General features: G+C 39.1%; 1 protein-coding gene across 1 annotated transcript in view; it reads right to left on the bottom strand.

The window, feature by feature from the left end:
- col14a1a (collagen, type XIV, alpha 1a) overlaps positions 1-13,608 on the bottom strand; it is a 106,291-nt gene extending 92,683 nt beyond the window's left edge. Inside the window, exons 1-3 of the mRNA XM_063880370.1 lie at positions 13,497-13,608; positions 4,767-4,883; positions 544-687 (exon numbers count right to left, since the gene is read on the bottom strand). Of these exons, the coding sequence (XP_063736440.1) occupies positions 544-687; positions 4,767-4,883; positions 13,497-13,590 (355 nt within the window). The 5' untranslated portion in view covers positions 13,591-13,608. The remainder of the gene's footprint in view (positions 1-543; positions 688-4,766; positions 4,884-13,496) is intronic.
- Between the last annotated feature and the right edge of the window lie 1,731 nt (positions 13,609-15,339).

Below are 15,339 nucleotides of genomic sequence, written 5' to 3'. Positions count from 1 at the left end.
GCCACAGAAAAGTATTGAGACGCACTATCTTGATGGAGGTCTAAATTCCTTAAATTGATTTGAAGGAGTTAAGGATAGAGAGAAGAGGCTAACAGATGGGAGGGAAGTGAGGATATACAAGAGAAACCTATGTAGACCTCATAATTAAAAGGACTTTGTTTAAAAGTGACACTTCAGTGGACAAGGATTGAGGATTTCTCTGTCATCACATCTATCCCTCGTGTCTTACATGTGGGACTCAGAAGCGTAGAAAAGCTGCAAGTGAGGGAAACAATAATGCAAAATAAGGTAATTGGGATAATCCCAGGAGGAAACAAGAGGAGGGAGAGAGATTTTAACAAAACCAGAGGAGTGGGGGAAGAGGAGTGGAAACAAGACATAAGAGTAGACTCTAGCCTCTCAGGTCAAATTGGATAGGAAAGGAAATGGGATGAAAATGAGAGGAAATAAGACTTTAAAACATTGGAAAAGAACAGAGTATGTGGGAAATACAAACTGCAACAATATAATACAACAGAAGAAGAAAAAGTTAAATGAACACACCTTTAAATGTGCCCTGAAGCGGTCTGCTCTGTTCACTGCCTCTGAAACTGATCACAGTGACAGTGTAGTCCTTAGAGGAGCTGTAGTCTGTTATCAGCACCTTAGTGTCCGATTTAGATATTATGATCTCCTTCTGCCCACCACCTGACAGAGAAAGAGAAGAGGCAGAGGGGCAAATAGAAAAATATGGATATTAGATTCAGTTTAGTTTTTCTTGTTGCTATATTCCGTTGATTGGAAGCTAAATATTTACAATATATTGGCTGAGACCAATCAAGGCATCATTTGGCAGAAGAGCTGACAAGACTTTCCCCATTCTGAAGGTAGGTAAACATTATGTTATTTTATCATAGACTTATTTGGGTGTAAATGTTTTTTGTGAAAAGCATCTATCTATCTTAAAACAAACTCCAAAGCTGAAACATGTCATGGTCCAATGTTTTTTTTTTATGATGATGTTTTTATTTCTAGGGCTTCTAGTAAAACGTGAGATAGATATTGATGGTTAACGTAGGTGTGTGTGTGTGTGTGTGTGTGTGTGTGTGTGTGTGTGTGTGTGTGTGTGTGTGTGTGTGTGTGTGTGTGTGTGTGTGTGTGTGTGTGTGTGTGTGTGTGTGTGTGTGTGTGTGTGTGTGTCTGCCTGTGTATTCTGCTTAGCAGTAAATCCCCATCAGGCCAACAGTTGACATTATCATCCCATTTTAATGTTGACCCTGCAATCAATGCTGCCATCAATAAAGGTGTGTGTGCTTTCTCAGCTCTTCTGTCACGTGTGCCTGCAGAGTGATGACTAATGATGCCTTTAGGGGAGGAGAGATAAATCCTGCTGAAGGGGACAGCAGGTCAGGTGAGGTAACTGCACAGATCATTGTTCACACTGCATACCGGTACCTTAGTCAGTGCTGGGGAACATAACTGCTGTCAATCAACCAAATAGCTGCACTTAAAGTGAAGGGCAGGTATTCCCGGGGTCACCATATGACAGCAGTACCATTGAGAGTACTTGTCTCAGGTTTCTCAGGGCTTAAATCCCCACTTTAAATGCTTTCCTTTCTTTAACTCTCTTTTATCACTTAAATTGATTTATTATGTGGATATATACCTGTTTCATAGTGGGCGTTTTGACTTGTAGTAGCAAAAAAAGCACAGGTGTAGTGGATAACATAAACAATGACTGCATAGGTAGTTTAAAAAAAAAAAGGTTCCCTATGAGAAATGGTAAAATGGCTTTTAGTTCAGCACTTCACACACGGACAAACTTGCTCTGATGGCAAAATGCTGGGAAGTCAATGCGCCGGGCCAAGAAGTAGTTATAGCAATAAACTCCCCATTAAACTGCATATTGCCATTTGTAGATGCCCATTTTTTTTGCAAGGATTAAACAAGGGAGGTTCAACATGTGTATTTTCTACTTTTGGAGGTGAACTCTGAGAGGATAAGGCTAGCTTTTTACCTTGTTTTCAGGAAGTGCATTGACAATAACTACAGTTATTATCATAAACGCCAAGACAATAAAACACAAACATGTATTTCCCGAAACCTTGAACTAATTATTCAAATTCTCTAAAAGAGTCAAAATTCTTAAAATGTGGATTTCTGAAGAGTTTAAATTCAAACAACATATCCTAAGTGTTTCGTTGTGATATTTAAAACATCTTGCGGTTTGTGGGATGACTCAATTTTGGAAAATCCATAAAAAACATCTTCTTTCCATATTAAGTTTAATTAGGTAGTGGCAAACAGCTCATTCTTGAGTAGGTCTTTAAATTATTGTCACACTCATTTTGAACTAGAATATATAGTTTTAAAAGTTGGCTTGAATGTCATTTCAGTATGCTTACCATGAATGCTTCATCAAACAAACAGAACAGGCCTGGTACAATCATCAGAGAGCTCGAGTTAAGTTAATAAACCCATCTAAATATAGTTGTGTGCATGTTTGTGTTTCATATGTATTTTGTATATCATTGAAAATGTAATTTCGCCTTGAGGAATTAATAAAGTCTGTATTCTGCTTCAGATACACTTCTCAATCTCACTAGGGGTTAAAATCAGTTCTTGAGCAAATTGTAATCACACGCCATGAAATGTGCCCTTGTAAAACATTTTAAAATGTTATATTGTCTTTATTAAAGTCTTTAAACTATCTAAAGCATCTTCCCATTAGTCAAGCAGCGCTATGTCAGTCTTCCTGGGATCTGCTTTCAACTGTAGCGTTTGTCAGCAGTGTACATGAAGGCAGGGAGTGACTCTAAAAGCACCTGTTACCTGTTGATCCTGACGGAGTTGGGCTATTAACCAGACGACATTTGCCAAAACCGAACGTCATCTATCAAACAATGTTCTCCTCCTAAAAACTCTTCAAACGGACTATGAATCCCACCTTTACGTTGCTTGCCTAAATTTGTCGCTAAATCATTTTTTCATAGTTTGGCGAAGTTATGACCCGCCCTACTCTGCCTCTGATTGGACAGAACTTGTTACCTGCGTCGCTTGATTGGTTAGATTTGGGTGTGAGTAAGCACATTGGTTAAACTTAGTTAAGAATATAATGGTAGCCAATCAGAGGCAGCCTGGGCCTGGGCTTGTCACTCTGATGACTGCCAACATTTTACATAGTAGCCAAACAGTCGACCTACAACAATATGGTTAAAATGTTTCCTGCTGCCTATTAATAAATCTGCACATTATTCTGCACTGCTGCCATTAATACTAAATCCTATTTTAAAACCTACAAACTAAATTATTCCCTTAATGCAGCAACAATGTGACAATAAATTACAGTAAGTAAAAACTAAACTTTTTTCTTCCGACTACTGCTTTATCACCTCTGAGATTTGAGAGTAAATATAGACATCTGGCCCTGATAAACACACAAATATGCAAGTACACTCAGACAATACCCACACTATTTGAATTTCATAATACATTTCTGGCAGGCTTTTTTAACAGACTTCCCATCGGTGCTTATTTCAGTGCAAGTCATGCACTGTCAAAGAATACAGACTAAATCCACTGGAGAGAGAATCACAGACGAAAGTAAAACACATTTTGATGCAATAAGATTTTTGGTTACATTATACTGAAGGATACAACCTGATAATCGGGTGGGGGGTTTACAAGAGACAATGTTTTAAAGAAAAGTATCTAGACATTTTTAGGGAGCAAAAATTAGTCACCTGCTTGGACCTAAAACTTAAACCCATCTATCCAGTTGAAGTTATACTTCTAGGTATTTGTGTCCTCCTTATTATGTATTTGTGTCCTCCTTATTATCATAGAGGACTATATTATCCACATAATGTATAGATACAAGGAGGATGTTGTGACTGTGTCCATTTTGTTTTATTGCATTTGCTGAATGCCAGTGAGCTACTGCAGCACTCCTCCCTGAGAGGAAATGGCCATAAATATAAGTTTTTGTTCTCTTTTCGGCTGTCCAAAGCAGCAAGAAATTGTCAGACGAGGCATTTCCAGCAAAGGGTTTTTTGTTGTAGAATGAGGTGTTATGATACAGGGTGCTTATTCAGTCCTTATTCATTTGTACAATGGCAGCGAAAGTATCTCCTGCAGTGTTCAGCACAGCATACATTTCAACAAAAAGTATAGGTTAATATGAAGATAAGTGCACTGTGATAACTTGATGAAGGAGATGCCAATGGTAATTACATTGATTACTTACTGCACTGTGCAGAAAGAAACAAGGTCACGGATTGTGTCTGTAAACTGATCATCTGCTGATAGATGCAGGATAAAAGCAGGAAGTCAGATAACAATCATGCCTGCAACTCCATACAGTAATAATGCAGGTTCCCAAATGCTACAACATCATAACTCAGTGTATGTCTGTCCTGTGTATTTTGTCAAATGTGCTGACAGGCTTTAGGTATGCAACAAAACATTGCTCTGTCTCATTCTTGGCAGAGGTGCACGGCAAACTTTAAGTCCTGCACATCGCACATAGAGTGTGATCCCTTCAAAGGAGCTTTGATAAGAAATAAATTACATAATCCTTCCTGGAGTCAGAAAATCCAAGTCATAATGGGATCCTTCCCCAAAATGTTCAAAGTTAAGTCTCAATTCTCTTTGGCATAGAGTGTGTGTGTGTGTGTGTGTGTGTGTGTGTGTGTGTGTGTGTGTGTGTGTGTGTGTGTGTGTGTGTGTGTGTGTGTGTGTGTGTGTGTGTGTGTGTGTGTGTGTGTGTGTGTGTGTGTGTGTCCTACCTGGTGTGCTCTTGTAGATGAATAGATAGCTGTCAAAGTCTCCTTTTGGCTCCTTCCATGTAACGAGAAGTTTACTTGAGCCCAGCACTTTGAAACGCAGTCTTTTTGGAACTGGAACTGAAAAAAAAGTAACCACAATTATATCAGGTTCAACAAGGTTAGAGAATGATTGGAATTAAATAAATACTAAATATGTTAATGAATACAAAGGTTATTAATTGTTGGGTTATCATGACATTACATTAGCGGTTGAACCAAGAAACAACACAGAGAATAAGAGATTCACCCCAAAAAAAACATAACTACATGGCTAAAAGAGGAAATAGATAAATGGTTAGACAGAAGGACGGAGAGAGGGCTGGGTGAATTTCAATTTTGAAATTCCAGTATCCATGGGAAAAACACATAAAGCAGGTCAGCATGGCATACAGCTCAGCTTCAGCTCATAACAGCATGAAAAAGGTTTTAAGAGGCATAGATTTAGAAAAAACAATTTCCAGTCAAATTCTCTTCTTAAGATACATTGCAAAGACGACCGATGCAAGTAGGGATGATTTATATTTCAGTCACAAACAAATGACTAGAAGAAAAATAAATGAAAAGCAGTTTTTGACTGTGCCAATAAACCAGAGTCTGATCCATACAATACCGTGGAGAAATATCAGTATTATGTTTTGGTTTACAGATGCATCCAGAAGAGAATTTGACTTTTTAATCTACGGCCGAGAGAAATTAACAGAGAGCAGCAACATACAAATACTTTACTACATAGTTCCCTCTGATGAAAACAAGAGCCTCTGACATAAGTTTTATGTCTGTGACACATATCACCATTTCCCCGTTTGGTTGTTTATGTAAGTTTACTACAAAGTATTTACCATAAACAACTTTTTTTTATTACTATGTCTACAAAGTTTCTATAAATTAGTATCCAGTCATCCATTAATCTGATGACTCTGGCAATGTACTGTAAAGTAACTTTACCTGTCAGCACTCACCAAGTAAGGGTCGGGATAGTAATTTGATTTTCTTTGTACTGTGTCAAAGCAAAATAAGCTTAATAGGTTTGAAATAATTCCTTATTTGTTTGTAATCATTCAACGCTCTATTCATGCTTATTTCTGACTCAATTTTGCACTACAATGTGTTGTTGTTTCTTGATGCACAAAGAGCTAATTTTGCAGCAACATATATAAAATAAAGGAGCAGAGACACTACTCTTTGTATGGTCGTACAATATAGGGAATAACTGAGCTATAATTTGAAATGCCAAATAATTCCTTTTTGAAGGATCACTCCCATTAACTGCTGACCCCTGTTGGCAAACCTATAAAAAATGCTGCTGATTTGCCAATAAATGGCATGTGATGAATGTTGGTAGAGTGCTGACAATGTAAAGACTGAACATCAGCCATTAAAAAGAGAAACTGTGCAGAGAAAAAATGGTGATATGATTTTGACAAACCTGTGCATGATTTTCACTCGGTGATTAGAACAGACTTCCATCTTTCTCAATGGAAAATCCCAATCAGGCCATAATTAGGGTGCACCGCATTTTCCAAATTATTGTTATTCTAAGCAAACAAAGTTAGAAATGCTTGTTTGAGTTGGTCCATTAGAAAGCCAGTTTGTTAGTCGAGTGATAAAATGTCATTTTAGATTCTTGAGAAGAAAGGTCAGACAAAATGAATCCGGTGAAATGGGTAAAAAATACATATAATATATTGTAGTATGTCTCTAATTGTATTTATACAGTATAACTTAACACACAGATGTTTCACTTTTTTACCCCTCCTACTGTATAACCAATCATCAAGGTAAAGAGAAAATCCTTATTTTAACCATAACTTTCCTTCCAAACATCCTTGATACTTCAGTCATGGCATTATCTCACACATTAATATGAAGTGCCAACATTTAAAGAAGCCCAGAGAACAGACTCTAGTCTCAAGTTGTCAAACGAAGACAACTTCTTGAACTTTTTGTGATGCTGTTTGATCGTCTTGCAGAGACACGGTGCAGCACGTTTTACATTTTGCTCACTCCCTTTCTTAAGCAATCACACCGCGCCACCTATCAAATACTCAAAATGCATAGGACGAAACGGTATAATTACACCACACAATACGGATCTATGAATAATTTAAGTCTGGGATAGGGCCGGCTGGTAGATTATTACTCTGGTATCATTTAGTGTGTGCTTGATGGTAGGTGAATTGAGTTTGCAGAAAGGGTACTAATAACCAACTGAAAATTGCTTTGAATACTTTCATCTTTGTTTTGCATGCCAATGAACCCGCACACACCCATACTGAATATAAAAGTCATGTGTAAAAAATGAATGAACCAACTACGACCCTCTTTTATTCTGTGATTGCATGTCAAGGTCTATGAGTTGGAGGCTATTCCAATGACAGCGACAATGATTAATGAATATGGACATAATAGCTCCAACGGCTGCAGATGCTGACGGAACATGAGGGTCTCTGATATGAATTACCCTTCACAAAACTTCCACGTCTGATCTTGTTTAACACCATACAGCCAGAAATACTCACACACTCTCACTGAATCTAGGTACCATGATTATGAAACCAATTAGACATCCTAAAGATTGGATACACCCTGGATAGATGGCTTAAACTCTCCTAAACTACCAGAGTTTAAAGCTATGAATGGTTCAATAATATATCTTGCAAACCAAAGTCATTTATCTCAAAGAGTCAAACGGCTGGAAGCAGCGAGCCCCCCTCAGCTCCTTGCAGAAGTTTCTTGCCAGGTAGTGAGTGCAAGTCCAGCCATTTGGCAGGACTTTGGCGAAAACTGCTTAGCAACACATTTTAGCTCCAGTAAACAGTCTTGGAGTCAGTGAAGCCTTGATGAAGCCATTACAAAATCCCTAGCGCCAGAAAATCATATAAAACCCATCCAAACTACATTTATCATGTCCTCACTTTGTGCAGTTGAACCTTTATTCAAGGATGCTCAAAAAATAGGGTCTAATTTGAAGTAGGAACTTTTAATCTCCTCACTCTTGAGGGAGTGTGAACAAGAAAACCTTTTCACTGCAGGCCCAGTATGAACTGAAATTAAGTGGGTTTGAGCGCTACAGGCACAGCTTGACACCCCCAGTTTGAGAAGGGATGACTCTTCCAGGATTAGCAGCAGTGAAATCTAGCAGGGATTCCTTGATGCAGTTAGCAAAAGCTATCCAATCCTCTGCTTCACTTCATCTCCTCTCCCGATCCCTCCCCTGGTTTCTTGCTGTTTCAACTTTCATCCCCATCTTCTGATTTGGCTCGCAGTCCTGCTCAATGTTGGCTTCTTTTTGTCCTGCTACTCTCGCTTACAATTAACTCTCTTGTTCTTCTTGCCTTTTCCTTCATTCTTCCTCTTTCTTTACTCAACAGTGTCTGCATTCAACGGTCTTTTCTGCTCTGTTTCGCCTCATGCCTTTTCTTTGTCTTGTCTGAGATTTCTGGCTTTTGTCAATTTCTCTTGTCAGTGCCAGTTGAATATTTCCAATCCTCTCTAACCCCTCACTTCTCTCTCCACTGCTTACTGGAATCTTTCTCATCTCCTTATCCATTTCTCCTCCCATTGTTTCCTTTTGTCTCCTTTTTACAACAATGTAGTTCCTTTCTTGTTTCTTCCTATCCCTCCTCTTTTCTGTTCTTGTCCTCTCCTACACTTCTGTTCCCTTATTTTTCCGACCCTTGGTACTTCCCTGTTTGCCTCTCTACAGATTACCCCCAATACTGATTCCATAGTGAGTATTCAGGCTCCAGTAGATTCCCTAATACGTAGGATTTACAGATGACAACTGTGGGCTTGCTCCGTCACCACAACATCGTACTGTACATGAGAGAGATGGGGGAAGTGTGTGTATAAGTGTGTAAGAGTGTATTTAGTGCCTATCTGGCGCTGCAGCACACGTCGTTAGATGAGTCCTGCGTCTCCTCGGTACGAGAACTGTCTGTTCACAGAGATAGCACTTAACCCAAATCCACTCTGGCTTTTTCTTTCCACCTCTTTTTTATCTCCTCTGCTGCTCTCATAAACACTTTACTCTTTTATCACATCTCTTCTTGTTATCCTTGGGTTTAAACTCTCTTCTTCCTCCCCTTCTCTTCCCTTTCCTTCACTTCTGCTCTCTCATCCTATCTCCTCCTCTGCACCCCTCTCCAATGTACTTTAACGCCTTTTTTCTCTCTTTCATCGCTTTACCTGTGTAAGTGATGCCTTTTTTCCTCAACTCTTATCTCTCTGCTGCATTGTGTGTGTGTGTGTGTGTGTGTGTGTGTGTGTGTGTGTGTGTGTGTGTGTGTGTGTGTGTGTGTGTGTGTGTGTGTGTGTGTGTGTGCGTGCGCGTGCGTGTGTGTGTGTGCGTGCGTGCGTGTGTGTGTGAAATCTCTGGACTGGCTGATTATTAAGAGGCTGTTGATCCGCCCCCATGTGCAGTCTGGTGAAGGAAGCCATAATATTCCGCATGTCTGCACTGAAGAAGATATAACCAAAAAATACTTAACTAGTTTGATTTTGTAGGAAAAGAATAACATTAAACCAAAATGAAATATACAATTCTAGAATTTGTCATTCCGACACAGACACTTTACCATGTCAAAGTCGCTGTCTATACCTGCCCAGAATCAACAGTAAGAAGACAAAGATTGCGAGTCAATACAGTGTTAAAACATTGCCCATTACCAACTGGTAAGGTTTTACTTTTAGGTTTGATATAATCTGGCTAATCTGTTTGCTTTTCTATCTATCTATCTATCTATCTATCTATCTATCTATCTATCTATCTATCTATCTATCTATCTATCTATCTATCTATCTATCTATCTATCTATCTATCTATCTATCTATCTATCTATCTATCTATCTATCTATCTATCTATCTATCTATCTATCTATCTATCTATCTATCTATCTATCTATCTATCTATCTATCTATCTATCTATCTATCTATCTATCTATCTATCTATCTATCTATCTGTGTTTCTTGCCCTTACAAGTAATCAGTAATTGTTTTTACAATAATTTCTTTTTTACAATCTCATGATAACCAATACAAATTATGGTCAGATCAACAAAATAAGACCCAAGTTGTTACGTTATATAATAATGGAGTTTTGTTTAACTTAGATGTGGAAGTTTCTTTAACTTTGACATTTTAGGAAAACTACATTTGTTATAATCCCAGGCTTCTTGCAGAAAACTGCAGCTGCAAGATAAATTAGATTTTAAACATGTCAATTTCTTCTCACAGATTTTCACAGGAAGCCCAAGAAGTACCACAACAATATGTACTGAACCCTGAGCCACTTCAGGCTATGCATGCTATTACACATGGTACATTTTAGCAGGCCTGTCTATGTTCGAAAACCCAAGTATGCTATTTCATGCTTTTCGCACTGCAAATATTTCACCTGAAAACCATTTTTCCTACCTGCGCTGTGGTACCCACACTGTGTAAATTGGCATATCAATGCATATTGGATGAATAGAGAGCTGGAAATCCAGAGTTACAGTATATGTTTAGAAATTGTGCCCTCTCTTTTTCCTGCATTGTCAAAGCCTTGCATTTCACAAAAAACATTATTAGCTTATCTTCTCATTAATTAATGTTTATTTATTTTATTTACCTCTCCAATGATTCATGCTCCATTTAGTTCAAAATGGCTGATGATTATGACGTTGGATTACCAGTGGTTGAGGTTGGGATATTTTAGCATTTTTAGACATTCAAAACAGGTGGTTCCATCTCATCTTCTCTTTTGTTTATGAATAAATTATTTCTCATCATTGGCTTCTCTCCCTGTTCATTACATCGGAAATTATTGGCTGACACTTTCACCCATACTAATTCACGAGGCTAACCTCTAACCAGATAGACTGAGGCACAGACACAGACACACACACACAGACACACACAGACACACACACACACACACACACACACACACACACACACACACACACACACACACACACACACACACACACACACACACACACACACACACACACACACACACACACAAATACAAACTTGCAATATCCTTGTTAATGTGTTCGAGAGTACATAATCTTTTGTGATGTGTCCTGCAGCACGGTATTGACCCGGGCTGTCAGATTATCAACCAAATCAATTACAATAATGAACTATACAAACAGTAAGCACAAACAAACATAAGGACAACCCACACACATTTAGCATCTTAACAACAAAAATGACTGTCATGTTTAATTCAGGCATCGTACCTCCATGTATACTGATTTTGTCACAGCTGTATCGGAAAGTGCCAGGTCACTCCATGCACCCTCTGAGGAGTGAGCGAGCTGAGAACAACATTTAGATTTCCCTTTTATATTCTTTTCAAGGCCAAGTTAGTCTGAGAACAAAAAACAATCCACTGGGTTGAACGCTGCTCACTTACAGATTTAAGAACAGTTACAAAAGGGAAGTGTAACATGCGGTGCAGACTGCATTGTCCAAATCTTGTCTACTACAAAAAGATTTCGGATGCAGAAATATAAACTGTTTGCAAGAATAGGATAAATATAGTATTTTTTAGTTGAGTTGTTATGGGTGTCAATGTGTGTCTGTCTGTCTGTTCTCCACTTACTGCAGAATAACATTTCAAATGTCCCTGAAAAATAATCACTTGCTTCCGAAGATTGCTTATCCATTACATTGAATTTCTCTCTCACATATTTACCAAAATAAAATATTAAGGTTGTATATACATAAAAGAAGCACAATTGCTCAATATCAAAAGGCATGTGCAACATTCATGTTCACGATTTCTTGATTGGGGTGAAATTATGCACCATCCAGTGAGATTATTTGACTTAAATTAGCTTAATAATAATTCCAGATATTTTTCTTCCTTTATTAGTTAATCCTTGCTGAAAAAAACCCAGTCTTTGGTAATGGGAGTTCCTGACGATACCCAGATATTTGTGTTGTATACAGACATCCTCCTGTTGCAGTTTATAGGGCCAAGCTCAAATGAATGTCCATCAAATGCTTCCTAATGAAGGGATTGAGCAGGACACACTCCCACCGTGTCTGGGAGGTGGTCCATGTTCTGCTGTGATTCACTGTGATCAAATCCCAGCCTTATTTCTGCTGCCACACTTCTGTCTCATAATAATAAAATATCTAAAAGTAAAATATCTAAATTAAATAAAACGTTTCCAGAGAAAAATAACTGAAGAGAAAAAGAGTGAAAACCCTTTCTTTCATTTAAAAGCAACTGCTGTTTAGTATGGACTTACACTGGTAAATAAACACAAGGCAGCCATACACAGATCCAACCAGGTGTATATTATAGAATCTGAACAAATGCAAAGAGAGAAGAAAAACAAAATCTTTGGTTGGTTTGTAAGTTTAGTGTTTGTTCATTTAAAGAAGACAGGCTGCTTCCCTGCTTCTCTAACACCACATCCTGGAAGGAATGTGAGCTACACACACACACACACACACACACACACACACACACACACACACACACACACACACACACACACACACACACACACACACACGGGTCAGCTTAATTTTTATGTGTCTCCTGGGCTCTTTTTTATATGATCTTGATCCAGATAACTACAGTAGTTCTGATCCATTGCACTTATGATACTGCCAATTGCAAACACACACTCCGACAAACTGAGACACACACACACACACACACACACACACACACACACACACACACACACACACACACACACACACACACACACACACACACACACACACACACACACACACACAGTCACACAGTCCTCTGGATTGAGAATAGAGGTCTTGGATCAGTTTGTTCGAATAATAAGAATGTTCTAAGTCAAAGCATCCTACAGCTGTAGATGAAATAGTAGCCTCCAACACCCTTTATCACTAAATTAGAAAAGATTAATGTGTAGTTTGGCTTAAGCTCTAAAGCTGATAAAGTTGATACAGTCACAGATCTTGGAGAGGATAAGCAGGTCACATGATACGTTGATACATGATACACATTGACATATTTACACTGCAGTAGGCTCAACTGGAACTCTAAGTGTGCTTTTTGTCAAGAGTGCATCATGATTTTTGACATCAGTGATCAAAAACATTGAACAACAAACAACAATACCCATTTCCTGATGAGACTCAGTTTGAAATCAGTTTAGCTGAGGTGAGGTTGATTGTGAAACACACTGGAGCATTATTTATTGGGCAGCACATCGCCTAGGAAATCATAACAGCTTGAGGCGCAGCCTTACAACACGTTTATTAAACCCCCTCTGAAGCGAGGCTGCATCGCAGCAGGGTTGCAAGCACTGCCATGCTGCCAGGGTAAAATGACATGATGATATGGAGGTGATATGATCAGGAGTGTTGGGCTGAGCCTGCACATCAAACAGAAAGGCAGAAGAGGGAGGAATGATGTGCAAACAGGGGAGGAGACACAGAGAGGTCATGAAAGGAAAGGGAGGAAGAAATAGACATGAAGGAGGGCAGAAAGGTGAGGGGAGAAGGGAGAGAAGAGTGATTCATCATGGGTGGAGGTTGGAGCAACTTTTGTGGGTTTATTAGTGTCCATCATAGTAATATAAAAAAATAATATAAGAAATATGTTATGGGTTAGAAAAAGGAGTCTGGAAGAGCATGAATGTGGGATGTGAGGTGAGAAGCAGAGAGCACAGACGAGAGAAGAAGACAAAACACTTACCTTGACTCTGTGCCTTCGCGGGGAGATGGGAAACTAGGGCCAGTAACACCAGTGGAGCAAACAAACACCACCTATACTTTCCCATGGACAACATCCTCACAACCAGCAGTCTAGACCTGCACAAAGAGAAGGAATATTATGTTGAGAAAATGTAAAGCACAGAGGGAAAAAGCAAGAGAGAAAGGCGTCAGAGAAAGAAAGAAAAGGGGAATTTCAGAGATTTCATGAATGCCATTCAGTTGCAGAGAGGCTCCGCAAGTCGAAAAGACACACCTTGCCCATACGACCCCAAAACGCTGATCTGGAGTCAGTTAACTCCAGTCTAATATTCACTTTGATACAATTACAGAGCAGCAGTTTGCGAGTCTAGACTGACCGCAGAGCAGTGGTCGAGCCTCCCGCCCACTCTTGGGAGCAATAACAGTGAAGGACTTCGTTTGAGGGAAGAGAGGAGAACCAGTGAACAAAGTAGCTGACAGAAAGAAAGATGGAGGACAAACAGTGTGATAGACAGACAGGGAGAGAGCAGTTTGATTGACAGTCCAGCGAGGGCAAACACAACAGCTGCTCTCCTCTTCTCGCTATCTCCTTTTCTCACCGCTCACTTTTTGTTCTCTGCAGCCTCCCTTTATCACCAGCCTGCCGCTCATTATCACACATCAGGGATGGACACAGACAGACATACATATCATATCTCTCCTTGGGGAATACACACTTGCTGATTAAAACAGCACGTGCAACAAAAGTAGTTTCAGGATTCATCATTGTCTGATAAAGAAGGAACCTTGTGGTTGTGTTGTTATGACAGCCAGCTTCTCAAAAGTCAAAAGGCCAGAAATATGACAATGCATATTCATAAGCATAAAATACTCCAGGAAATATGATTGTTTTTTTCCCCCTATAGATCAGCCTGCAGGACCTGAAAAGGGAAATTAGAAAGATTAAACAGAAATGGTTCTGATTTAGTTTCCTTCTAACACAACACAAACACACACACACACACACACACACACACACACACACACACACACACACACACACACACACACACACACACACACACACACACACACACACACGCAGATATATATATGTTTATCTTGGTAAATAGAGATTAGACAGTCTCAAAGTGAGGTTCAATTATACACTACTCCTTCTACACTCTTTTACTCCTTACTGATAAAATATAAACGCATATTTTCGCCAAGTCTAAAGCAATTTAGTTTCTTTTGTCTTCAGTTTGCGTACTTTCCACATTCCCAGTCCCGAGAGAAACCTTGCAACTGGTTAATTGGTTAATGAAAACCAGGGCAGAGGCGTCGCCCTGCCTCATTAAAATAAAGAAGTCTATGTGCATGATTTTAAAGGGTCTTCGGGTATATAGTTGTACGACTTTCGCAAGCATTTATTTTATTTTAGGAAAATTGTCTTTCGCCTAACAGACTGCCCAAGTTTATTTTACCTATCGCTTCACCAAACACGTCTCTAGTGATCATTTCAAAGTGCTACTGACTTTTATTTTATCTGTTTGGTTTAAACTAAGTTTCTCAGACAGATTAAATTAAACTATCAGATGTGGTCAAATTAAGTCGTTGCGTTTCTACAGCACCACACACCTGAGACCCGCTCACTCACACGTGCACAATGAATGAAATCGCCTTTACCTCTCCAGTCATCAACTCAAAACGTCCTCTTATCCCAAAATGAAATCCTCTGAAAACCAAAGACTGCCGGGTTGCTCTTTCGTCTAACTCTTTTCCTCACTCTTTCTTTCTCTCACTCCTTCTCTCCGGATACAAATCGGTCAGGCAGAGTGGGTGTTTCTCTCCTCGTTATTCAGCCA

This window comes from Eleginops maclovinus, chromosome 3 (assembly GCF_036324505.1).
Source record: "Eleginops maclovinus isolate JMC-PN-2008 ecotype Puerto Natales chromosome 3, JC_Emac_rtc_rv5, whole genome shotgun sequence".
Taxonomy (NCBI): Eukaryota; Metazoa; Chordata; class Actinopteri; order Perciformes; family Eleginopidae; genus Eleginops; species Eleginops maclovinus.
Note: the sequence above shows the minus strand (reverse complement) of the source record. Positions and strands in the feature narration are given on the sequence as shown.